General features: G+C 45.3%; 1 protein-coding gene across 6 annotated transcripts in view; it reads right to left on the reverse strand.

The window, feature by feature from the left end:
* LOC129713964 (transportin-3-like) overlaps nt 1-26,543 on the reverse strand; it is a 44,856-nt gene that overhangs the window by 6,195 nt on the left and 12,118 nt on the right. For 4 of the 6 annotated variants that reach the window (XM_055663386.1, XM_055663388.1, XM_055663385.1 and 1 more), the window contains 16 exons: nt 24,592-24,767; nt 23,325-23,463; nt 21,653-21,799; nt 20,534-20,641; nt 19,792-19,883; nt 19,136-19,275; nt 18,255-18,446; nt 17,959-18,050; nt 16,504-16,580; nt 15,667-15,727; nt 14,574-14,714; nt 13,840-13,956; nt 12,542-12,636; nt 6,466-6,622; nt 5,773-5,940; nt 637-749 (listed from right to left, as the gene is read on the reverse strand). In XM_055663386.1, coding sequence (XP_055519361.1) covers nt 637-749; nt 5,773-5,940; nt 6,466-6,622; nt 12,542-12,636; nt 13,840-13,956; nt 14,574-14,714; nt 15,667-15,727; nt 16,504-16,580; nt 17,959-18,050; nt 18,255-18,446; nt 19,136-19,275; nt 19,792-19,883; nt 20,534-20,641; nt 21,653-21,799; nt 23,325-23,463; nt 24,592-24,767 — 2,015 coding nt within the window. Of the gene's footprint in view, nt 1-636; nt 750-3,958; nt 4,124-5,772; nt 5,941-6,465; nt 6,623-11,538; nt 11,946-12,541; nt 12,637-13,839; nt 13,957-14,573; nt 14,715-15,666; nt 15,728-16,503; nt 16,581-17,958; nt 18,051-18,254; nt 18,447-19,135; nt 19,276-19,791; nt 19,884-20,533; nt 20,642-21,652; nt 21,800-23,324; nt 23,464-24,591; nt 24,768-26,543 lie in introns of those variants that run through there. The other 2 variants (XM_055663389.1, XM_055663390.1) reach the window with 2 other exon arrangements.

Raw genomic sequence — 26,543 nt, forward strand, 5'->3', positions numbered from 1 at the left:
AAGCTTTTCACTGTACCTCGGTAGACGTGACAATAAACTAAACTGTTATGCAGTGAAAAGCCTTTGTTGCATGCTACCCTTGTCAGCAGATAATGATCAAGCCATCCACAGTGTATTATCTTTCTGCTGACTGGGTAGCACGCAACAAAGGCTTTTCTCTGCATAACAGTTTAGTGTATAGTCACGTGTACCGAGGTACAGTGAAAAGCTTTTGTTGCATGCTAACCAGTTAGCAGAAAGACATGATTACAATCGAGCCATCCACAGTGTACAGATACATGATAAGGGAATAACATTTAGTGCAAGGTAAAGCTAGCAAAGTCCGATCAAGGATAGTCCAAGGGTCACAAATGAGGTAGATAGTAGTTCAGCGCTGCTCTCTGGTTGTGGTAGGATGATTCAGTTGCCTGATAACAGCTGAGAATAAAACTGTCCCTGAATCTGGAGGTGTGGGGTTTCACACTTCTGTACCTTTTGCCTGTTGGTAGAGGGGAGAAGAGGGAGTGGTCATGGTGCGACTCGTCCTTGATTATGCTGCTGGCCTTTGCTGTCTGGGTAGGGCCAGCAGCATAATCAAGGATGAGTCGGTACCTCGGTACACGTGGCAATACACGAATCAGTAAGACATAGACTTACCACATGACCTGTTTGTGGAACTCTGTGACTTGTTTTTCTGTGGCGGTGATAGCCCCGGCCGGCAGCTCCTTGGGCAGGCTCATCAGAGCGTCTTCCAGCCACTGACAGAAGGTCTGGTGTCAAACACACAGGGAACACAGACAAGCCATGTTATAGGAGGATCAGCTGAGCGGCAGAGGAGGCATGTGCAAACAACAGTTCAGGTGTTCGCCCTGGCTGTTGCCAGCAGTCAGTTGTGTATTTTACTGCTGAGAGGGTGCCTTTGACACCAAACAACAAGCCTGAGCTGGCAAAAGCATGGCAAGAGTCATACATACGCCTGTCCATTCGATGTTACTTCTCGTCTACAGATTCATGAATGATGGGATTGTGATGGAGAACAAGATGAATTAGACATACAACTCACGCTGTGCTCCCACTTCCATATCATTCGTTTGATTTTCAATAACGTGCAGGTCCAACAGAATAAGTAGTTGCATTTAAATCCAATCCCCATCCCTGGTTTCTTGGCCTGTGTGAGCCACTCGGCCCTTCTAGCCTGTCTGCTTTCTCTATTTAGACCAGGGCTGCTCTGGGTCTTAACTCCATCTACATTCCTTAGCTCCACAATACTTGAACCTCCAGTTTATATCCCATTTGGAATATTTCAGAGGACCAAGAAGACAAGTTTAGTAAAGAGGTTTTCTGACTTTCTACCACTTATAAGTGACATAATGTTGATGAAAATTAATGTTAGTGGGCCCATTGTTATTGTAATTCCTAAACAGTGTTAAGTGGAGAAAAAGAGAGGAGGGAAACGAGACAGGAGATAAAGAGAGTCGAGCAAAAGAGAAAGAGGAGAAGGGGAACGAAAAATGAGAAAGAGACAAAGGAGAGAGAAAATTAGAAAAAGGAGAGATGGAGAGAGAAAGAGATAGAACACAGAGAAGACATAAGAATTGTCCGTGCTGGATTGCAATCTGAGTGCCACGTGCCAACTTGAAGTCTGATTCACTTCCCCAAATGACCCTTGTGCAAAACAAAAATAAAAACAGGAAATGCACAGCAGCTTGTTCATCTGATGGGGAAAGACAAGAGCTTAATCTTTTGAACACAACTCTAGAACTATTCCATTAAAGGCTCCATGGAAACATTAACCAGCTCTTTTCAGACAGATTAGTGGATACGGAAATCTAAACTATAAACAGTAAATGCTATTTTTCTTTTATTATTCACTTACATTCACTGCTCATCTAAAGACTATTTCAGAGGGCAACCAAGGCCATACTGTGAAAGCCTGGAGCTAGACTGGGCGACGGTGACAATTTTCCATGCTGAAGGACGTTCATGAGCTAGGTGGGATTTTAAACCTTCGTCCAGTGGTCTCACAGCCATCGTTATTGAGATTATATCAAAATAATTTAATTCCACAGTTGCTGTTGTGGGTTTTAGTTTAGTTTAGTTTAGAGATACAGCGTGGAAACAGGCCCTTCAGCCCACTGAGTCCGCACCGACCAGCAATCCCTCTACACTAATGCTATCCTACACCCACTAGGGACAATTTTACATATATACCAAGCCAATTAGCCTACAAACCTGTACATCTTTGGAGTGTGGGAGGAAACTGGAGCTTCCCGGGGAAAACCCATGCAGGTCATGGGGAGAACGTGCAAACTCCGTGCACTCAGGATCGAACCCTGGTCTCTGGCGCAGTAAGGCAGGAACTCTGGCCCTGCACTAGCGTGTCGCTAACTCTCTCTGGATGGATGGGTCTATGTGCATTGCCCCAGCCGCTCGCAGGGAGAAATCAGAAAGGAGTTGATGGGCACATGTGTAATGTAATTGTTCTAACTGGGACATATGACAATAAAACACACTAGTGGGCATTATCCACCTTCATACCTCAGTAATAATAAACTAATGTTAATGGAATCTAAACTCTAAACAATAATTCACTTCCTTTTATGAATGTTCCTAGTCCAAATACGATGGCTTGTACCGGCCCCTAGCTGCCAAGTGGCTTTCCCTTCCACCCACATGGAAGCAGAGTGGACACTAGTGTATGTTGCTGGCACTAGACTAGTAGCTCAGGTGCCTGCAAGAGTAATCCTGATACCAGAGCTGAAATCCCACCGTGGAAGCTGTGGAGACACAAGAGACTGCAGATACTGGAATCTGCAGGAAACAACGGCTGGACGAACTCAGCGGGTCAAACAGCATCTGTGGAGGTAAGAGGATGGAGGACATAGCGAACATGGCCGAGTGTATAGAGGGAAGATGGCAAATATGCAGAAGTGAGACAGAGGGGTTGTGGTAGAAGCATGTAGGTAATGGGTGGAATAAAAATGAACTGCAGATGCTGACTTGTACCAAAGATAAACACAAAATGTTGGAATAACTCAGCGGGTCAGGCAGCATCTATGGAGAAAATGGATCAGTGACTTTGAGTCGGGACATATCTCCAGACTGAGTTATTCCAGCATTTTGTGTTTATCTTAGGCAATAGGTTGAACTAGATAAAGGGGGAGATGAGGGGGAGGGGGAATGTTTAGATGGAGGTGGGAAAAATATTGGCAGTTGGAATTAAATTCAGTTAACGGATAGGAAAAGTGAGAGTGATGTGGGCAGATGGGACTAGCTTGGATGGGGCATCTTGGTTGACATGGAAAAGTGGGGTGAGTGGTTTGTTTCTGTGCTGCCTGATTTCATAACTAATTAGATGGAATTAACAAGTATAAAATTATTAGATTGACAAAAAAACGTTTGGGTCAGAAACATCCTTCAGAGGAGCAAATTTATCATCCTTGCCGAGCAGAACAAAAGGTCGACTCTCGACGCTTCCTCCGATTTACCCGACACTGAAATGACCTAGCTAGCCACGAGAGAGCAACAACAGTGGGGCAGCACAGTGGTGCAGCGGTAGAGTTGCTGCCTTGCAGCACTTTCAGCGCCAGAGACCCGGGTTCGATCCCAACTAACGGTGCTGTCTTTACTGAGTTTGTACGTTCTCCCCGTGGGGTTTTCTCAGAGATCTTCGGTTTCCTCTCTCACTCCAAAGACGTACAGGTTTCTGGGTTAATTGGCTTGGTAATATATAAATTGTCCCTAGTACGAGTAGGATAATGTCAATATGCGGGGATTGCTGGTCGGTGCGGACTCAGTGGGCAGAAAGGCCTGTTTCCGTGCTGTATCTCTGAACACCTTGCCAGTGACTAGGCCCCAAAAAGTAAATGATGATTCCATATATTCCCTCCAATTTACTTGACTCTGAAACATCCTAGCTAGCCCAAAAGTGAATGGATTTTTAAAAAAAAGCAGCAGGACATTCAACTCTTTTACTTACATTCATTCTCTTACACAGATGGGAAGCATTAGATTTGGATCAGGGATTGGGTGGAGTCCCTCCAAGGTGATAATTTAGATCAGGAAATGCAGCACAGATCCCGCTGGTGTCCCTCAATAGCACAACCACATGAAGCATGTTGAAATAGCCAGGATGAAAAGACGTCTACAATGGGATAAACAGATTAAGTGAATGTAGTGTCAGAATAATAATATGGGGAAAAAAAAAGTGAGATTATGTAGGAAAACTAGAAGAGTATTTTTTTTTTATGTAGGAAGGAACTGCAGATGATGGTTTAAACCGAAGATAGACACAAAATGCTGGAGTAACTCAGCGGGAGAGGCAGCATGACACAAAATGCTGGAGGAACTTCTTCAGGTCTGAAGAAGGGTCTCGACCCAAAACGACCCATTCCTTCTCTCCAAAGATGCTGCCTGTCCCGCTGAGTCACTCCAGCATTTTGTGTCTATCTAAGTGTATTTTTTAAGCAGGAAGATTTTTTTTAAATGGTGTGAAACAGATACATGTCTTCATGGAAGGTTACCGACCGGTATGATGCATCATTGGACAGAGAAAGTAAACCCAAAGTATAACTGGTAGTTAGGACAAACGGTCAGGAGAGCAAGGAGTTGGTGCGGTGTGTGCATACACTAGTCCTCTGTTGCTCAGGAAGGTTGTACTTGGCTCTGAGTTAGTACTGCATGCGCTCACTAAACTCATTGCTGGCGTGATGCACCAGTAGACATTGAGGGAAACTGGCCTTTACTCACAGGAGCGTGGCAAAAATTAGAGATGATTTCACTGGAAGATTATGAAAGGAATCAATGGAATGGATTGTTAGAGAGTCTAGAATGGGAGCAAATCCCAAGAACAAGGCAAGGATTATAAATGGAGACACAAGGAACTGCAAATGCTGGAATCTTGAGTAAAGCACAAAGTGCTAAAGTAACTCAGCAGGTCAGGCAGCAGCTAGAGTAACTCAGCCAGTCTGAAGAAGGGCCCGACCCAAAATGTCACCTATCCATGTCCTCCGGAGATGCTGCCTGATCGGCTGGGTTACTCCAGCACTCTAAATGTGATTTACCGAGGATTATAAATCTTTCTAATGATCTACTGCAGAGGGCTGCGTCAGTTCAGCCAATGATTATATTCAAACTCTAAAGCAGTAGACGTGTGAGAAATAGAACAAATGGCTGGGTGTAAAAGTGGGGCCAAGTCCAGAATCAACCACGTTCTCACTGAACCACAGGATCAGAATCAAAGTAGAAAAGACAATAGACAATAGGTGCAGGAGTAGGCCATTCGGCCCTTCGAGCCAGCACTGCCATTCAATGTGATCATGGCTGATCATCCCCAATCAGTACCCCGTTCCTGCCTTCTCCCCATATCCCCTGACTCCGCTATCTTTAAGACCTCTATCTAACCCTCTCTTGAAAGCATTCAGAGAATTGGCCTCCACTGCCTTCTGAGGCAGAGAATTCCACAGATTCACAACCCTCGGTGTGAAAAGGTGTTTCCTCATCTCCGTTCTGAACAGCCTACCCCTTATTCTTAAACAGTGTGGCCCCTGGTTCTGGACTCCCCCAACATCGGGAACGTATTTCCTGCCTCTAGCCTGTCCAAACCCTTAATAATCTTATATGTTTCAATAAGATCACCTCATCGATCTAAACTCCAGAGTGTACAAGCCCAGCCGTTCCATTCTCTCAGCATATGAGTGGTGATCCACTCCTGCTACTATTTTTGCAGGTGCAACACTTACCTACAATCATCAGGTGAGATGAGGAATTGAGACAGCGCCCGGGCGCACTCACCTTGCAGTCAAAGATGCGGAGCTCCCACAAGACGTCGGCCACGTTACCAAGCATGCTGGGCACCAGGTAGAAGCAGCAGGCCTGGACCAGCTGTGCCACCAGCAGCGCCCCACTCTCCCCCAGGAACCCGTGCACCAGGTTCTTCCGCAGCTCAAAGTCGTCCCTGTGCTGGAACGCAACAACAAACGCAATCACAATACAATACAATACAAATTTATTATCACCACGAGGAACTGCAGATGCCGGAATCGTCAGCAAAACACACAAAGTGCTGGAGTAGTTCCGCGGGCCAGGCAGCATCTTTGGATAGGGAATAAGTAACGTTTCTAGTCAAGACCCTTCATCAGAGATGGACACAAAATGCAGGAGTAACTCAGCGGGACAGGCAGCATCTCTGGCTATATGTTGCAGGTCAAGACCCTTCTTTGCTGGGGAAAGTATCTGGGGAGGGATGAGGAAACCAAGGCATCACCGGGAGAGAGTGGTCTTTGTGGAAAGCAGACAGGGGACAGGGGAGAGGACGGGAAGATGTTGTTGGTGGTGGGCTCACAATGGACAATCAGGTTGGTTGCACTGATAGGCAAGGACCAGGGGAAGTCCATCCCTGGTGTCCAGGATCAGGCAGGGAAGGGTGGTGCGAGGCCGAGATCAGTACTGCAGTACATGGGTGAGATCCAGGTATCGCATTGTCACCTCATTGATGGTAGCCACGTGAATCAGATCCTGCAGGAACTTCATCACGCTGGAGTTTGCATCGCGGTGGTTCAGCGTGGTTGCTGCCAACGCACATCGGATGATCAGAGACATCACTGGGCTTTGGATCAACACCACCGGGCTCCGCTGAATGAACCTGGGAAGAGAAGAGCTCATTTAGAGTCATACAACTCTTTGAAACAACTTACACCCAAGCTGACCAAAATGACCCATCTCACCTGCCCAGGTTCAGCCCATATCTCCCCCCACACCTTTCCCATCCATGCACCTGTCCAAATGCTGTTATTGTACCTGCCCCGACTACCTCTGAAGATAGTTACAAAATACAGGAGTGACTCGGCGGGACAAGCAGCATCTCTGGATAGAGGGAATGCGTGATGTTTCGGGTTGAGACACTACGTCCTCTGGCAGCTCATTCCATATGCCCACCACCCTGTGTGGGGAAAAAGTCGCCTCTCTGGTTTCTCGCAAAACCTATGTCACCTGGTTCTTGTTTACCTTTCTCCGAGTAAAAGACTGTGCATTCACTGGATTTACTGCCTCATGGTTTTATGCCCCCTCTATAAGATCATCCTTCAGCTTCCTGCACTCCTAGCCTGCTCAACATCTCCCTGTAGCTCAGGCCCTCGTGTGCTGGCAACATCCTCGTAAATCTTCTCTGCACTCTTTCTAGCTTCACGGCATCCTCCCTATAGCAGGGTGACCCCAGGTGGGCGGTGCGGTGGCACAGCGGTATAGTCGCTGCCATACAGCGCTAGAGATCCGGGATCGATCCTGGCTACGGGTGCTGTCTGTGCAAAGTTTGTACATTCTCCCTGTGACCTGCGTGGGTTTTCACCGAGAACCTTGGTTTCCTCCCACACTCCCAAGACGTGCAGGTTTGTAGGTTAATTGGCTTGGTATAAATGTAAAAAAATTGTCCCTAGTGTAGGGTAGTGTTATAGTGTGCATGGATCGCTGGTCGGTGCCTGTTTCCACGCTGAACAATACTCCTAATGCTGCCTCACCAATGTGTTATACAATGACTTCACCTAATTGTGAGTGTGTTTTCCATTCCCTCGCTGTGGACATCAACCACTGCAGAGCAGCTTCCCACTGCCAAACAATACGATTATCGACGCAAGCGAGCGAGCGATTATCTGTAGCTAAAGTGTAAGGGATATTATTGCAAGCTTGCCGGTGGCTTTCACTTTCTCCTGCGTGAACCCTAGATGACCTTCCACGTTAATAGACCAGGATTACGCTGCTCAGCCCGAGAGATTACTGAAGTCCTGGCAAACGTGGGCTGGAGCAGACCATTTACCCATCAGTGGGATTCAATAACATCAATAGACAATAGGTGCAGGAGTAGGCCATACGGCCCTTCGAGCCAGCACCGCCATTCACTGTGATCCTGGGACACACAGTAACTAACCTAGAGCCATCAACAGATTTATACATCAAGCAATTAAATCGCCTATTGTTGACTTGAACCAGTGACTAACATGCAACTTTGCCAAGAACTTAAAACGTCAGGATCAAAGGAGATTCTTAAGAGCGAATCTGTTGAAGAGTTTAGTTTGTTCGCTGTTGAACAGTTCTGATACATAAACATAAGAACAGAAAAGGCTCTGGGTTTGATCTATTGCTTGTGCGTATCTCGGCACGTCAGTAGATCGAAGAGGGAAGACCAAGCACAGAACAGGGGAATGCAGCCAGGACTCCCATGGGAAAGTCTGCATCAACGTCCATGAGGAAAGGCTTGGGATCAGCTGCGATGCTGTCACAGCATCTTTTGCTTTGGTCAGTACACCGCTGATGCAGAGTCCAATAGGCGACCTCACTTGTTATGGCAGAGTAATGTGTAACTCACAAATCGGGCACAATACCAAGGCCCTGGCAGTCTCAAGACAAATAGTTTTAGTCACAGTTTATTGTCACATGTACCGAGGTAGAGTGAAAACTTTTGTTGCATGTTATCCAGTCAGCAGAACGACAATAAACGATTACAATCGAGCCATTTACAGTGTATAGAGTGGAGCGATTGTAATACATGATTGGTAGACTTGAGTCTGTGGCTAGCATGCAAATAATCGCCTGGGTTGGGCACATTCTTGGAAGCAATTAAAAAACACAGGAGAATTATCCCGAGAAGCGTCCTGGCCCAAAATGCCACCTATTCCTTTTCTCCAAAGATGTTGCCTGACCTGCTGAGTTAAACCAGCATTTTGTGTCTATCTTCGAATTATCCTGTGATCTCAACAATATTTATTCCTCATCAGTTTAGATTATCCAGACTCACCTTTGAATTCTTCAACTCTAGACACTCGCTTTTTGACTGTCAGAACTGACCATTACTGATGGTCATCATTTCAGCCAGTTTTTCTTCCTCCACAAGTACGTGTCCCAGTCTAGCTATTAACATTACCTTACACAAACAACACCAAGTGCTGCTAACCACCTCCATTAACCAATGGTATTCACCATAGTACAGGTCTATCCTTCATTATCTAGCCTTCTTTACTACTTTCTCTCTTTCACAGCTCTGAAAACATCTTCCCCTTCTCAAAATCGACAATAAAAACATCATGCTGGAAACTCAACAGATCAGACAGAGTCTATGGAGAGAAAAAAAAAGAGAATGTTTCGGACTGAAGGTGTTCCTGACCGGAACCATCGACCCTTTCTCTTTCCAAGACACTGCCCAACCAACTGAGTGTTTTGAAGATTTTCAGTTTTTATTACTACACCTCAAAATTAATTGTTTGACCTTAAAAGGTGCTTTGAAACCCTGGAAGGGACATGAAAGGCATGGCAGTAAACCAGGGCTTGCTTTTTGAAGTGCAAACAAATCAGCAATATTCACACCTCAATTCAGAGCTAACAGGAGCACCGAGTATCAATTCACCTTGCGAAGCAACTTTGCAGGTAAAGTGTAAGATTCAAACTATTTTCTTACACTATTCTAACATGAGAATTCTAAAACAAAAGGCTTAACGTGAGAGGGGAGAGATTTAAGATTCAGATTCAGATTCAGATTCAATTTTAATTGTCATTGTCAGTGTACAGTACAGAAGAGAGACCCCATGTGAAACTTTGTCATTCAGATGGTCGTCCACAGAGCCAGCTGCAGAAGCAGATACAATTGCAACTCTTAAAAGGCACATGGACAGATATATGTTTAAGAAAGAACTGCAGATGCTGGAAAAATCAAAGATAGACAAAAATGCCAGAGGAACTCAGCCGGTGAGGCAGGAATAGGCACCGTTTGACGGAATAGGCGACATTTCTGGTTCTCGACCCAAAATAGATATATGGATAGAGTTTAAAGAGGGTGATGGGCCAAATGCAGGCAAATGAGACCAGCCCCATTTGCCAACTTAGTTGGCATGGGCCAGGTGGGCCAAAGGGCCTCTATCCTTGCTGAACTACACTAGCATCTATGGCATCACAAGGAACTACAGTTGCCGGAATCTTGAGTAGAAGACAAAGTGCTGGGGTAACTCAGCGGGTCAGGCGGCATCTATGGTGAACACGGATAGGCGACATTTTATTTCTGATGAAATATCCCGATCCGTGTCCTCCTGAGATGCTGCCTGACCCGCTGAGTTCCTCCACCGCTGTGTTCTATGGGTCTATGACTAGGTAGTAAGTAAGTAAGTAATTTTTATTTATATAGCACATTTAAATCAACTCGCGTTGAAACCAAAGTGCTGTACATAAAATAAACTGGGTTTCCCTACATCCATACAAATTAAAGACGAAAAGACACAACACGCAATAGAATTTAACATGAACGTCCCCCCACAGCAGGATCAACATTTTCCACTGTGAGGGAAGGCAATAAAAAGTTCCTTCGTCTTCCTCTGTGTTCACCCGTGGTCGGGGCCTATTTGAGGCCTCCGCAGTCACAGTCGCCGTGGCTGAGGCCCGATGTTTCAGGCCCTCTTGCAGGGATGATGGAACTCCGGCGTCGGAGAAAACACTCTCAGCGGCATTGGAGTTCCGAATTGGCCGTTTCCTGAAAACTGACCACGTACTAAAATCTGCTGCATGTTGTGTAGCGAGATGCAATCTCAGATTACGCAGAGTTAAAAAGAAACTCATTGATTTGATTTAGTGAGAGAGCGCTCCGTCAGTGTGAGCTGATAAAACAACAACGCTAGCCCTGCTCAGTGACCCGTGAGGCCACTGAGGGCAACGTTTAAGAGGTTCCCAGCAGCTTACACTAGGGAAAAAACACTGATGGAATTTGTTACCATGACAGAAATTCCTCATGATTATGCTGGGAAGAAAAATATTATGAACACAGAACATAAAGTTTGCATTTCTGCAAGCATGGAGCCTGGGTGGAAAATTATTATCCCGTAATCCTTCCCCTTGGTAAATTCCAACAAATCATTTTGAGACACAGCATACCAAAGCCAGGGAAGGAATTAACGTATACGTGACTAATCTGCAATCTTCTGCTTTCCAACGAGCAAAGGGAAATGTACAATGCTAAAACAAAAAGGTCTGCAGTGGGGGAAGGCCAGTAATTGAACAATTCCTAAAGGAGCAGTGCATGTGATAGGTATTCACAGCCACCGACCGCTGCCAGCAAAGTATTACTACACAAAGCAATATGGTTTATAGTCGCAAAGGTGTTCAAGATCAGATATGCAGCATTCCAAAAACGGCGCCTCTATCTTGCCATCTCAAAGGCTGATAATTGGCAGATAATTGTGCGCAGGAATTAAGCGAGATTGGAGATTGCATCAAACGTGATACTTCCCTTTCAGCAGATCAATGATGCGCTGATCTGTCAGATACTGAAAGTGGAAGACTCGCTTTTCAAGGCCCCTCAGGGGACTGTCTCATTTAGAGGAATGCCCACAAGATTCACTAAAAAAACCTGTTAGTGTGTGTGTGTTCGCGTGTAACATTATTTTATTTATATTAATATAAATTAATACAAAATCATTATATATACATTATGCATAATATTAATAATATAAATCCAGACACAAATATAGATTAAAACATAACATATATAGAATTTTATTTATATATGTATGCACATAAAACCACACACACACACACATATATTTAAAAAAAATCTCCATGTATGTCTTAAGCTGTTTCTGCAAATCAGTGATGAGATTCCACTGTGAAACATATGTACCATTAGAAGAAGCAACCCAAAATAAAGCACGGCTAGTGTTAGGAATCTTAAACGAGACAATGCTGGAAATATTCAGGTCAGGTGGCACCCACCGACAGAAAAGTAGGTTTGCCATTTTCATTTTCATTTTCATTACTTATGTCCTTATATCTGAAGAACAATTATCGACTGAAGAAGGATCGCTATCCGAAACGTCACCCATTCATTCTCCCCAGAGATGCTGCCTGTCCCGCTGGGTTACTCCAGCCTCTTTGTGTCTATCTTAAGTTGTTAAACTGATGAACAGGTAGGGTCAGCTCTTGCAGCCACTCGCCTCCTGGAATTCGGAAGCAAATTTAAATGACTCTAAACAAATTAAATTTGATCTTAGTAACAACTAGGGCAGCATGGTGGCGCAGCGGTAGAGTTGCTGTTTCACAGCACCAGACCTTGACTATGGGTGCTGCCTATATGGAGTTTGCATGCTCTCCCCGTGACCATGTGGGTTTTCTTCACATGCTTCCGTTTCCACCCACACCCCAAAGATGTGCAGGTTTGTAGGTTAATTGGCTTCTGCAAAAATTGTGTAGGATAGTGTTAGTGTATAAGTGATCGCTGGTTGGCACGGACTTGGTGGGCCGAAGGACATAGTTCAAAGCTGTATCTTGAAACTTGATCATTTTACAAAACCCAGATCCCATTGAAGATATTGGTTATAATCTAGGGCCATTATAAGGGCCACTTGCCGCTAACTCTGAAGCCTTCTCATACACTGGTGAACCATTCCTCAACATGGGTATTTGGTGACTCTAGTATTACAGCTTCTTTCCATTTTAAGGAATGCAACTCGCAGTTTCCGTTGCATTTAATGAGGGGACCAAACTACGAAAGTCTGCAAAAACCAAACGAATCTTTGTGTAAATCTTTACATACCTTGTTGCCAAGCGGAAAAGATCATCCACTGTGTCCGGATGGTTCTGGAACCCTCTAGGTTGTTCTAGAAGATGGAATGTTGGCCCACAAAATGCCTGAAAGGAATCGCATGCAAAGTTCACCCCTTGGATCCACTGGAATTAAAGCCATCTTAAAAATGGAGCATGCATGACAATAGATTCGTCACATAAAGTGGTGACCACATCACTTTGGTGTCAGGGCACCACACAACATTCAAGTGTGATCCTGGCACCCAATGGACAAAGAGCAAGACATTTGAACTTTATTGCCTTCCATCACGGCGAGGAATGTGGAATCCACTGTGGTGGATGTTTATGTTAACTTTTGTGAGTTGCGAGTGTTGCTTTTCACTTAGTATGGCTGGATGGCAACTCATATTTCACCGTACATTAACTGGCACATGTGACGATAAACTGACCTTGAAACCTTATCTTTTTCTGTGTGATTTTAAAGCTTTACCACAGGGTGTTATCCGGATTGGAAGATATTCACTAGAAGGAGAGGTTGGTCAAACTTAGATTGCGTTCCCTGGTGCAATCTGATAGAGAATATAAAATTATAAGAGGCTTGGATAGGGTAGAACAAGTATTTTTGCCAGGTAGGAAAAATCAAAGATTAGAGGTAAATATTTAAAGTGAGGGGGTAAAAGTTTAAAGGAGAAATTTGAGGCAAAATACACTCACACACTGGTGTATGCAGGAAGGAACTGCAGATGCTGGTTTACACCAAGGATAAACAAAATGCTGGTGTAAGTCAGCGGTTCAGACAGTATTTCTGGAGAAACGGAATAGTCGACGTTTCGGATTGAAACCCTTCTTCAGCCTGCAGAAGGGTTTCGACTCGAAACGTCACCCATTCCTTTTCTCCAGAGATGCTGCCTGAACCGCTGAGTTACTCCAGCATTGTGTGTCTATCACAAGTGTGGGTATCTGGAATGCATAACCAGGAAAACTGCTGGAAGCAGATATGATGGCAATGCCTTAGATGCATTTAGACGGGCTTAGAAGCAGGCAGGAAATGGAGGAACATAGAGCATGGGATTGCCATAATTGTAGGCATAGATATCCTGGCCTGAGAGGATTCTTCCTGTGCCTTTTTATGTTCTACACAGAATGCCTTTATCGTGCCACATCTTAAATGGAACCCCACACTTTTGAATAAAGTCTGAGGTTGGAAGGCTAACTTCTTATTTTTGAATCTAGCTCCTCGATAAGTCAAACGATGAATATACACAAAGATCTATAAAACGGCCCCGCACAAATTTACGATTAACGAACCTGCATCATCTCCAGCAGACCCTGCATGCAACTCTCCTCACTGCCATATTCATCCACCAAAATACTACCCAGGTACAGGAAGCAAGAGTGTTGGTGGGACTGGTACACACTCACCATCTGGAGGTGGGCAGAAAAACAAAAGAGACATGATTATGGGCATCCACACGATATTACACCTTCAGGCCTCTTAATGGGTTCCAGCCTATCTTTTAATGTGCAGCGTCGACATCACAGGCAATGTACAGTGAATAATTAATCTACCCATCGATGCATCTTTGGGATCTAGAAGGAAGCTTGGGTTTGCCATCCTAGAACTGGCGGCACGCTGGCGCAGCGGGTAGAGTTGCAGCCTCACAGCGCCAGAGACCCGGGTTTGATCCTCACAACGGGTGCTGTCTGTATGGAGTTTGTACGTTCTCCCTGTGACTGCGTGGGTTTTCTCTGAGATCTTTAGTTCCCCCCACACGCCAAAGACGTTGTAGGTTAACTGGCGTAAATGTAACTCGTCCCTATTCTGTGTAGGACAGTGCTGGTCAGTGCGGACTCGATGGGCCGAAAGGCCTGTTTCGAGGCGGTCTCGCTAAACTAAACGATGTTGTTGACTCCGAAGACAGACAGATACCCGTTCTATCCGCGGTTTACTGCCACAAGGATCGAGGTTTCACTGTACCTCGGCACACGTGACAGTACACAAACTGAAGGGACACGGGGTATATGTGCACGCACGCACACACCTGAGAGACCAGAGGCTGAATCAACATGGCAGATCCTTTTCCCACGCATCTGATTGCAAAACGCAGGCAGCGACAGCATCTCTCGGCCATCCGATTATCAGCCTGGTGCCTGTACAGGGTTTCCGAGATCACTGGCCAGATCTACAATGGAAAGCACGTGGAGGTCAATGCATCTCACTGTTACAAGTACACACGACAATAAAGTATCAATCAATCAATGGCAATTTGAGGAATTGTGCATCTTTCAATGTCTCCGATTAGCGGAGAATAGTTGAGAACAAAGATCCTATAGCGAGCAAGATAGTCCACTCGACAAAAAAGATGTAGTCCGGTCATGGGCAGATTCATGGGTAATTTAAGGCCCCATTTCCGTAACCGCCTTTCGTCTTCGCACCAAAGATCCCGTAGGATAATAGTGCAGAGACGGAAGCCGGTTACGGAAACATCCTCATAACAATAAAAGTTATTTGGTAAAAATCTTCTCCTCATTTTCAGAATTTTTATTTATTAACACAAACTGTTCCCCCGCAACGTTGATTACACTGCAAATCGAGTCGGGTCGGGTCCGGTTACGGAAATGGATGAAAAAAAGGCCCACGTTCCGATCCGTTGCGTGCTACACGTCAGCCCATTGCATTTAGCGAGAGTGGTCTATCTTGTTCCGCTATAGGATCTTTGGTTGAGAAGTCTTTGGCTGGAGTAAGCCTGGTGGTAGTGTGAGGAACAGCAGCCTAAGGCTCAGTTGCCAGCTGTGACTGCTCCACATTATGCAATGGCAAAGCTGACAGATCTGCAGTTCAATTTGACCCGGTGATTGGATCAGTTAAGCATGAGGAGGTCACATCAAGCATAACCCAACCCTGTTACATCAGTATCCGAGTTAAACCAGATTAGATTATCGCATGGATCACTTCCAAATTGTTTATGCCCTGTTGTAAAACTCCACCCTACGCTGAACCTCTCTTCAAATGGTGATTAAACTCTTAAAAGCAATTCCAACATTCACTTAACTTAACAAACACAGCTTCCAGATTGCACACTTTTTCCAATTTGAAAATGTTTATTTCTATTTGGGCGTGGTAAGCCATCTTACCTCCTGGATGACTTTCTGAAAGGGATGTGGCCTGCCCTCCACCACCACAGTGTTTGTGTGTCTGTTGAAGCGAGATGGAGGAGGATTAGCACAGCGTAAGAGCAAGCCCGGCATTTTAAGAAACTAAATTTGAGCACTTAAGTTAGTTTAGGAGATTAAATCTGTAGCAAACTTTTGTTGGATGCTTTACAACAATTATATTTATAATTATAGAGGAAGTCTCGTCTCCTATAGATAGCTTGCAAAACTGATTACTTCATGAACTGCTTCAGAAGGAGGACCATTCAGGACCATTACTGTCACAACCAAAATGCTGCTGCATCACATTAACAGAATATGATAATAACCATATAATAACTGCATCTGCAGTTCTTCCTTAAACATTTATCAGTCTGAAGAAGGGTCTCGACCCGAAACGTTGCCTATTCCTTCTCTCCATAGATGTTGCCTCACCCGCTGAGTTTCTCCAGCATTTTTTATCTACCTTCGATTGTTCCAGCATCTGCAGTTCTTTCTTAAACATTACAAGAAGCCCAGTGACACCACATCCTGCTACTTCGTCTTCTTGCGTATGGCGTGCACAGACTAAAGTTGTAGGACAACTTGCTCTATTTGATTGTGCACACCAGGTTGATTGCATTCGTCGAAATAGGGTGAAAGTTGCAATCTCCCACCCCATCCTGCTACTGAGACAAAGTAAGAGGGAAACTTTTGAGATGTCCCCTCTTTGTGACCAGTAGAATGCTTTAATGCAAGGGTCAATGACTGAGCATTAATTGAGTTAGTCAGACGCACCAACTGGGCAGCTTGATGAAGTGCGGTGGGAAGGGCTTGTACCTGAATATAGCTGCCAGTCTGTCCAGCCACACTGCTGGGTCTGCTGAGATTCCATTGGTCATGTCAGACGTCAAGAGCTTGAGAGAGAAGTAAAAGTGGGAAGGTTCAACACTCACTGAAATAGCAGCACTTGATACACCAGGGGAATTACATCAGAGACCCCGGGGAGACAGAGGGACGAAGGTTCATTCTCACGACAACCCAGAAACCCAAAACACCATTTAGAGTTATAGAGCGATACAGCGTGGAAACAGGCCCTTCGACCCAACTTGACCACACTGACTAACATGTCCCAGCTACACTAGTCCCACTTGCCCATGTTTGGTCCATATCCCTCCAAACATGTCCTATCCATGTACCTGTCTAAATGTTTCTTAAACGTTGGGATAGTCCCAGCCTCAACTACCTCCTCTGGCAGCTTGTTCCATAAACCCACCATCCTTTGTGTGAAAAAATTACCCCTCAGATCCCTATTAAATCTTTCCCCCTTCACTTTAAACCTAATGTCCTCCGGTCCTTGATTCCCCTACTCTGGTCAAGGGACTCTGTGCATCTACCCGATCTATTCCTCTCATGATTTTATACTTTGTTTTTGTTCAACATCTTTGATTTTGTACAGAAATATGAACAATGTCATAGAGAGATACAACATGGAAAAGGGCACTCCCACCCACAGAGTCCATGCTGACTCCCAACTAGCCATTGACACTAATACCATATTAATCTAATTTTATTCTCACCACATTAACATCAACTCTCCCGAGATTTTACCATTCATCTCCACGCTGGTGGAAATTTACAACAGCTAATTCATCCACTAACCTGCATGTCTTTGGTATGTGAGAGGAAACCAGAACACCTAGAGGAGACCCATGTGGTCACAGAGAGAACACTCAAACTCCACATAGACAGCGCCCGAGGTCAGGATTGAACCCGGGTTGCTGGAGCTATTGTGTCGCCCGATCTGAATTCTGTTTTTAAATTCTGATCTAATTAAGTTGGTGGCACAGAATTTCAGGAGATCTATGTGCATCTATTTTTGTTATTTAGTGGCAACTCTAGAGCAGCCCTGACCTACCATATACCTCAATGGAGATCCTCAGTCAGTCTTTTATCGGAGTTTACTAGACTTTATCTCGCACTAACCTTCATTCCCTTTATCCTGTATCTCTACACTGTGGACATCTAAATTGGAATCATGTGTAGTCTTTTCGCTGACCAGATAGCGCACAACTAAAAAGTTTTTCACTGTGTCTCAGTACACATGACAGTAAACAGAACTCACTAACTAACAAAATGATAAATTTCTCCAGCAAATTTCAGAAAGTACAAGCCAAGGCCCACGTTCGGTCCACTGGATTAATTTAGAGCGCCGGTCACTCGTAATTCTCTGCAATGTTTCTTCACAGGGAAGGAACAATGCTCTTTCACGCTGGTGAATATAATGTTTCTTACTTTCTTCAGAGCAGTAACCTGCATGGAGCAGAGGCGTTGGAAGGTCTCCTCGATCTTCTCTGACGGCATCCGAACCAACACCAAAAAAATGCCTGGCAAAGAGACACAACTTGTCACCGCACAAGAGCACAGCTGATATTACCTACGCTCACAGTGTTGCCCGTCAAGGTACTGATATATTCAAGAGTTTGCTCACACCAGTTTTGCCCCCCCCCCGCTGTGAACCAACATGGTGCACACACTGCGGGCAGTTTCCTGACACCCACTGCAGCAAGAGATGGTCAGTGATTCCGTACCTCGAAGCAGTCCGATGGAGGAGTCGTGCGAGATGGGGAGGGCGTCCAGGGACGAGGCCACCTGCAGCAGCCCCTCGAAGTGCCGGGTCATCGGGTCACTGCACATGGTGCAGACGCTCTGGATCGCTTTCGCCGCGGCGTTCGCCAGCTCCCTCTGCTTCAGGCGCTGTGTCAGGAAATTCAGCACCGGCTCTGAGCAAAGAAATAACAAAAATCACACACAGCCAGGGAAAATTTACTCTGTTAGCACGGATCTGAGGCGGAGTCCACGTTATTCCCTATCATATATCGGTACACTGTGAATGGCTCGCTTGTAATTTTGTCTTTCCGCTCACTGGATAATGCGCAGCAAAAGCTTTTCACTGTACCTCGGTACATGTGACAATAAACAAAACTAAAGAATATTTTTTGTTTAGGTTTAGAAGTGGCATGTAGTGCAGTACAGATCTGTGAGTTTGGCCCATATCCCTCCAAACCTTTCCTATCCATGTACCTGTCCACATGTCTTTTAAATGCTTTTATAGTCCCTACCTCCGCTAGGTTCTGTGTGGTAAACTGGAGGATTATTTGCAGCATCAAATGACCATAGCTAACAGTGGATGATGTAGGAGGCACCACAATACGTACTGGTCAAGCCTGCGGCAATGCAATTCATACACACATCAGTGGATATGTTTAACGCAGAGATAGATAGATTCTTGATTAGTACGGGTGTCAGGGGCTATGGGGAGAAGGCAGGAGAATGGGATTAGGAGGCAGAGATAGATCAGCCATGATTGAATGGCAGAGTAGACTTGATGGGCCAAATGGCCTAATTATGCTCTTATTATTTATGACACGTCATTTGAAAGGAAGCTGTGTAAACGGCAGTCTGTACTGACCGAGGCAGTGCACATTGCCATTGATGTATTCTCCCAACTCGCCCAGGAGCTGCACTCCAGAATGCTGCACTGCGAGGTGTGTGTTGTCAGGGAGATTGATCACAGCCTGGACCACATCTCCCAGCCGCAGTTCCTTTTCCCTAAATGCAAAGAAAGGACAACATTTTACTCGCTGGAAAAGTGCTCAGATTTGTTCCTGCAATAATCCACAAGTGGCAAGACGACCAACCGAAAGTGCTTACACGAGTGCATGTACAACCGGTTTTTACCCCACGAGATACGGTTAAGTTAGTGGACAAAAATGCCTGGATTACTTTAGTTTTAGAGATACAGCGCAGAAACAGAACCTTCGGCCCAGCGATCCCCGTACACTAACATTATCCTGCACACGAGCAACAATTTACAATTTTTACCAAAGCCAATTAACCTTTCTGCTGACTGGATAGCAGGCAACAAGAAGCTTTTCACTCTACCTCGTTTGGTGCATGCGACAATAAACTGAACTGAAACTAGTGTGTGTAGGATAGTGTCTGTGCTCTGGGATCACGGGTCGGCGCCGACTCAAGGGGCCGAGGAGCCTGATTCCACGCTGTGTCTCTAAACTAAACTAGAATCAAAAGATAACATTCTCGTGCCACGACAAGATTCGCACTCACGGGTTTAGGTTTTTGACCAGCGCGGTCATGATGAAGAGCACGGCTTCCGTCTCCTCCCAGGCTGTGCTGCCTTCCTTCAGTGTTGAATATAGCTGGGAAACAACAAGGCCCACAGTCAGCAATTGCATTGCCAAAGTTACGTCAAACTAAAATAACAATCATATAAGAATTTGAACCGATGCAAGAAAATTGCTTAATAAATAGATGCACAGCACACAAAAATGGCTGAGGCTGCTGATACAGAGTCACACAGCACGGAAACAGGTCCTTCATCTCAACTTGCTTATGCTGACTGAGATGCCCCATCTATGCTGGTCCCACCTGGTCAGGTTTACCCTATATATCCCTCTAAATCTTTCATATTCATGCACCTGTCCAAAACATTGTTATAGTGACTACCTCAACCACCAGCTTATCGCCTATACCCACCACCCTTCATACAATAAACAACGGGAATATAGCTGGACTGGGTGGGGGGGATGGGAAGAAAGCGGCCCAACAGATGTACAGAATGACGATCGACACAAAATGCTGGAGTAACTCAGCGGGACAGGCAGCATCTCTAGAGAGAAGGAATGGGCGACCCGAAACATCACCTATCCCTTTTCTCCGGAGATGCTGCTTGTCCCGCTGAGTTACTCCAGCATTTTGTGTCTAATCTTCTGTGTAAACCAGCAAATGCAGCTCCTTGCTACGGAATGACGAGTTGCTTTTTGCGTCGTGTCAGATGTTTCTTACTCACCTGCAGGAAAAACTCTGAAGCTCCGATGAGGACAATAACATCCTTCAGCAAGTCGGAAACGCGTAGCCTGAACTCAAAGAAATCATCTGCCTCATCAAGAACTCCTTCCTGTAAGAGAGACGTTGCAGGTGGTACATGTTTGTGCAAAAGGTAAAGGCACATAATTCTGGACCTCGCGGTACAAGTCTGCTTAGAAATAAAATCAAAACCTAATCCAACCATGGCCAACTCAAACCCAACTTCAGCTCAATTCTTTATATTTTAACCCATAACATGAGCCAGAGGGATTTGCAAATGTCAGGGGTTATGCAGAGATGGCAGGAGAATGGGAAATACAGATCATTGTCGTGGCACGAGAATGTTATCTTTTGATTCTAGAATGGCAGAATTGACTTGATGGGCCGAATGGCCAAATTTTGCTCCTAAGAGTTATGAGCTTATGAAAGTGGAACAAAGCTATGTGCGGTGCACACAGACACACTCAAAGAAAGAACTGGGGGCTCCTCTGGTAATGCTAAGCTAACTATCCTTACAATAATATAAACCCTATTCAACCATCCAAGGCCAAATCTTATATCATACATCCAAACCCATAAGATCCATCGACATGAGACAGATATCCCCCCCTTATATCCTTCCCAGCGAGGAACCAGCCTAGTTGTCTCATTTTAGCCAGCTAGTGCACGAAGGTCAACTTTACTTTAGAGATACAGTGTGGAAACAAGCCCTTCAGCCCATTGAGTCCACGCTGCCCAGCGATCACCCCCTACACCAGGGCTAACCTACACACATTAGGGATAACTTACAATTTTGATCAAAGCCAATTAACCTACAAACCTGCACATCTTTGAATGTGGGAGGGAATGGCTTGAAAGTAATCATGCATTGTCTTTCTGCTGACTGGATAGCACGCAACAAAAGATTTTCACTGTACCTCGGTACACGTGGCAATAAACTAAACACATCCTTTATCCAAGCTCTATCTATGAAGGACTGGAAAATTGGGAGGCATTTTCACAGGTAAAAACCAGAGGTCACAAGAGTCAATTAGAAGAATCTCTTTAAGAAACAGCGTTGTGCGTCCCACAGTTTTGCTGTCCACAGAGTGCTGGTACCTACGTGGTCAGGGTCCATCTGAGAGTGGAAGGTGAGGGACTGAGTGAGCCTCTGGAAATACGGCCGGAAAATCTGATTGACCGAGGGATCCTTCAGCTTGTGTAGTGTTTCTGCCAGCCGATACCAGAAGTTGAACGTGATCTCCGCCACCTGTACAAACACATCTGTGTCAGCCGGATAAGAGCCACAGCAAGATTATTTTGTACAAATTTTAATGAAGCCTCATTTTTAATTTAGAGATACAGCGCGGAAACAGGCCCTTTGGCCCACACCGAACAGCGATCCCCGCACATTAACATTACCTTGCCCACACACACACACTAGGGACAATTTACATTTATACCAAGCCAATTACCCTACAAACCTGTACATCTTTGGAGTGTGGTTGGAAGCCGAAGATCTCTGAAAAAAGCCACGTGGTCACAGGGAGAACGTACAATCTCATTACAGACAGCACCCGCCGTAAGGATCGAACCTAGGACTCCTGCACTTCTTCTTCTTCTTGCTTATGGTGTGCACAGCCTACAGTTGTAGGACAACTTGTTCTATTTGATCTTACTTGATTGTGCACGCCAGGTTGATTGCATTCGTCGAAACGGGGCGGACCACGTGAAGGTTGTAATCTCACACCCCGGTCTACTGCTGCCCATTCCACATAGGAGAGGAGTAGGGGGCCAAACAGCCACTCATGCCTGCTGTCATTCAATAAGACCATGGCTCATCCAACTGTAACTTTAACTCTGCATTCCCACAGCAACCTTTCACCCGCTTGCTTTTCAAGAATCTATTTTGCATTAAAAATATTTAATGACTTTTAAATACCAGGTATGTCTGCCGGTGTCACATAGTTAAGCTTAGGGGTTGAATCAGCAACCACTAAATCTGAGGAAAGTGTGTGGCAGCAACCCTCCTAAGTGTGATTGAATGGAGCAATCGCAGCTTTTAATGGAGAGACATTTTGGTGGAAGGACTAACGAACAGTATAAGTCATGAGGTAATGAACTGGACGAGGTCGGCTCTTTACAACCAATTGTGTGTTCCTTTCAGTGTTTTTTGGAACACAACCAATGGAAACCCACCCGGGAGCAGCCTAGTGGAGGGTGCTGCGGCCCCAGCACTAACCTTGGTAACAAATGAGCTACTTAGACAGGCGCCAGTAAGTGGCGATACTTGTATACTGCCTAGGTGAGAGCTGCTACATTATTTTACCGGGTTTTGTGCCTAGGTGCATGTGACAATAAAGTATAGTTGAATCTTTGAAGGACGGGTGTCAGGGGTTGTGGGGAGAAGGCAGGAGAATGGGGTGAGGAGGGAGAGATAGATCAGCCATCATTAACAACACAGCCAGATGAGGAAAAAACCTTCTCACCCAGAGAGTTGTGAATCTGTGGAATTCTCTGCCAGAGAAGGCAGTGGAGGCCGATTCACTGGATGTTTTCAAGAGAGAGTTAGATTTAGCTCTTAGGGCTAACGGAGTCAGGGGATATGGAGAGAAGGCAGGAACAGGGTTACTGATCTTAGATGATCTGCCACGATCATATTGAATGGCGGTGCTGGCTCGAAGGGCCGAATGATCTACTCCTGCACCTATTTTATACGTTCTATGCGTGAATGGCGGAGTAGACTTGATGGGCTGAGGGGCCAAACTCTGCTCCAGTCACTTACGGCAACTCACCTCGTACTGCTCGTGCCCAACACAGTTCAAGATGAGGTTGAGTGTTTTAAGGTCGCCCAGTCCCTGTCCTGGTGAACGGATCACCATCTCCAGCAACGTTTCTGCCAGCTCAGTGAAAATGCGGCAGTAATTCAATGCCCTGGAACACATGAAGGCCACCAGAATAGAGGGAAAACCAGCATAACAGATGCCTCCACTCCTCCCACTGAGACTAGATTAACTTAATGTTACAAGGTACAATAATGGTCAGATTCAGAGTCATGCGTGCTTTGATCTAGGCACCACAAATGTATCTTCACTCCATTCACGTCACTTTAGACCTTAGAGATACAGCACGGAAGCAGGCCCTTTGGCACACTGAGTCCGTGCCATCTAGCGATCCCCGCACACTAGCCATTAACTACACACCAGAGACAATGTACAATTTTACCGAAGCCAATTAACCTACAATCCCAAGTCGGCTTTTATAACCAAGGGATGGTTGTACACAGAATTCCATGGCCGTTTCAGCACAAGATTCTTGGACCACCTGTGCCCACTCAGTATACATAACTACATCGTGTTTAAGAAGGAAGTGCAGATGCTGGAAAATCGAAGGTAGACAAAAGTGCTGCAGAAACTCAGCGGGTGCAGCAGCATCTATGGAGGACAAAGTGTTTAAGAAGGAACTGCAGATGCTGGAAAATCAAAGATACCTTTGAGTTTCCAGCATCTGCAGTTCCTTCTTAAACACTTTTGTCTACCATACATAACTATATCCTCTCCACCTTATTCTGCTGGGTACTTGGCCAAAACACAGTGCTGAAGGAACACAGCAGGTCAGGCAACACCTGCAGATGCCACGGACAGGTGACTTTTCAGGTCTGGACTCTCTTCTGAAGAAAGGTCCCAACTCAAAACATTATCTGCTCCTAAAACTGGAGAATTCAAAGTTCATACCGTTGAGTTATCAGCTGCCATGTGTGTTGTTCCTCCAGTTTGTGTGGGTTCACTCTGGCAATGGAGGAGGGCCAGGACAGAAAGGTCAGAGTGGGAACGTGAAGAGTAGTTAAACTGGATAGCAACCGGGAGATCTATTTTGACACAGTGGACTGTGGTCTCACAGATGTACAGGAGGCCGCAACAAGATCACAAAGTGGGCAGCAGCATTCATTTCATTAACTAGAACCCTCAGTTGCTATCGCTGAGCCATGTCAACATTATTGTCTACTCAGATGGCGGCCATGGTCTGTGGACCAGTCAAGGTGGAAACTCCATCATTACTCACTTGTCCATGTCCTCACAGGCGACAGCATTGTGGTAAGCCTCCTCGAGAGCCATCACTCCCTCCTGGAGCTGCAGTGCCAAACGCAGACTCTCCTGCAAACCTTCAACGGCGTACAATGCCGCACACACACAATCGCTAGCTACCTCGTGCAGGTTGGAGGATGTCTGGTTGTGCCTCTGAAATTCAGGAGACAGTTTATCATTCAGTATTTATTAAACAGTGAATTCACTAAACATTTTCCCCTTATCATGTATCTACACACTGTAAATGGATCGATTGTAATCATGCATTGTCTTTCAGCTGACTGGATAGCACGCAACAATAGCTTTTCACTGGACCTCACTACACGTGACAATAAACTAAACTGAACCTGTACATCTACAGATATTACTTTCATCATTGCCATACCCCGCTCGGTAAACAGACACAAATAGAAAGAAGATAGACGCAATTCAGCAGGTCAGGCAGCAACTGGAATGGAATAATGGACAGGTGATGTTTGAGATTGGGACAGTTCTTCAGACAAAACTGGTCCACTACTTGTATTAATACGAATGAAGATTCTGCAGCTGATGTTTGAATGCAGGCCCTTTACAGAGACTACTTTGTTCGTTTGTAAGGGAGATTCTTGCTTGATTTCCAATCGCTCCTTCTAAACAACTTTGGAAGAGTTCTAAACAAGCTCCTAGAATAGCAATAACTCGAGCACAAGCTTACAATTGCATGGTGGATGCACCTGTTCACTGATTATCACCTTCCCTTTCTCCCTCCAGCTTCTAATCGCAATTGAAATGGAAAGAAAGGATATAATTGCTAAAGCCAAGTTTCTATCAAAACATGTTCATATGTTTAAGGAGCATAATAAGGCCTTTCAGCTCATCAAGTCAATTATGCCATTCCATCATGGCTGATCTATATTTTCCTCTCTACCCCATAACCCTTGACACTCGTACTAATCAAGAATCTGTCAATCTCCACCTTAAAATTATCCATTGACTTGGCCGGCACAGCCGTCTGCGGCAATGAATTCCACAGATTCACCACCCTCTGACCAAGGAGAAGGGTGGGGGGAAACATGTGAAGAGGGAGTCCCAAGTTCAGCTTGGAGGCAACGTCAATATTGGAACATGCAACAAGAACATAAACAAATGGAAGCAGCATTATGATCTGCATGAATTAAACGTTACAGAGGGCAGGCAGAGTTGATGTGATGTAATTGGCATATTTCCCAGGTTGGCAAAAGAAAATGGCCACAATGCCAACTGTTAACAGAAAATAGAAAGGCTGGCTCGGTCACAAAGCTGACCTGCCAAATGCAGCATTGTGCCCCACAGAACATAAAGTCCCCGGTGTGATTCCCAGGCTGTGTGATATTGGCCGAGTTTACTTGTTGCTGCAATGGTACGCTGGTTTAAGGGGCACAGACTGGGGGGAAAAACTGAAGCCATGGCTGCAGTTTGATCAGCTTGTGATTGTTGGGTACATAGTCCAGGGTTGAGGGCGTCCACTGTGGAGCACTGTCAGATAACCCGTCCATGACCCAAGCTTGTGTGAAGATCAAGCTCAGAGCTCTGTCCACAGTGGGTCTTCAGCTACAGCAGTTGCTCAACTCCTGCGGCTGCTGATTCCATTCCAGTTAAAGGTCTGAAGAAGGTCTCGACCCGAAATGTCACCCGTTCCTTCTCCCCTGGCCCGCTGAGTTACTCCAGCATTTTGCATCCATCTTCAGTTGAAACAAGCATCTGCAGTTCCTTCCTACAACGGCCGTCATGGCCTCAGGATGTCGGAGAATCTATTATATTGTTCAAGAAAAGTCACTGTAGCACGAGAACAGCTATGGCCATGTTAGCTTTCTCTTGTCAGAGTTACATTTAGCAAACTGGTCACCTCTACCTCATCCACCATAACCACTCTCATCCCTTATGTGGTTCACCAGTGTCCGAGCATTAAGT

Source organism: Leucoraja erinacea, chromosome 37, assembly GCF_028641065.1.
Source record: "Leucoraja erinacea ecotype New England chromosome 37, Leri_hhj_1, whole genome shotgun sequence".
Taxonomy (NCBI): Eukaryota; Metazoa; Chordata; class Chondrichthyes; order Rajiformes; family Rajidae; genus Leucoraja; species Leucoraja erinaceus.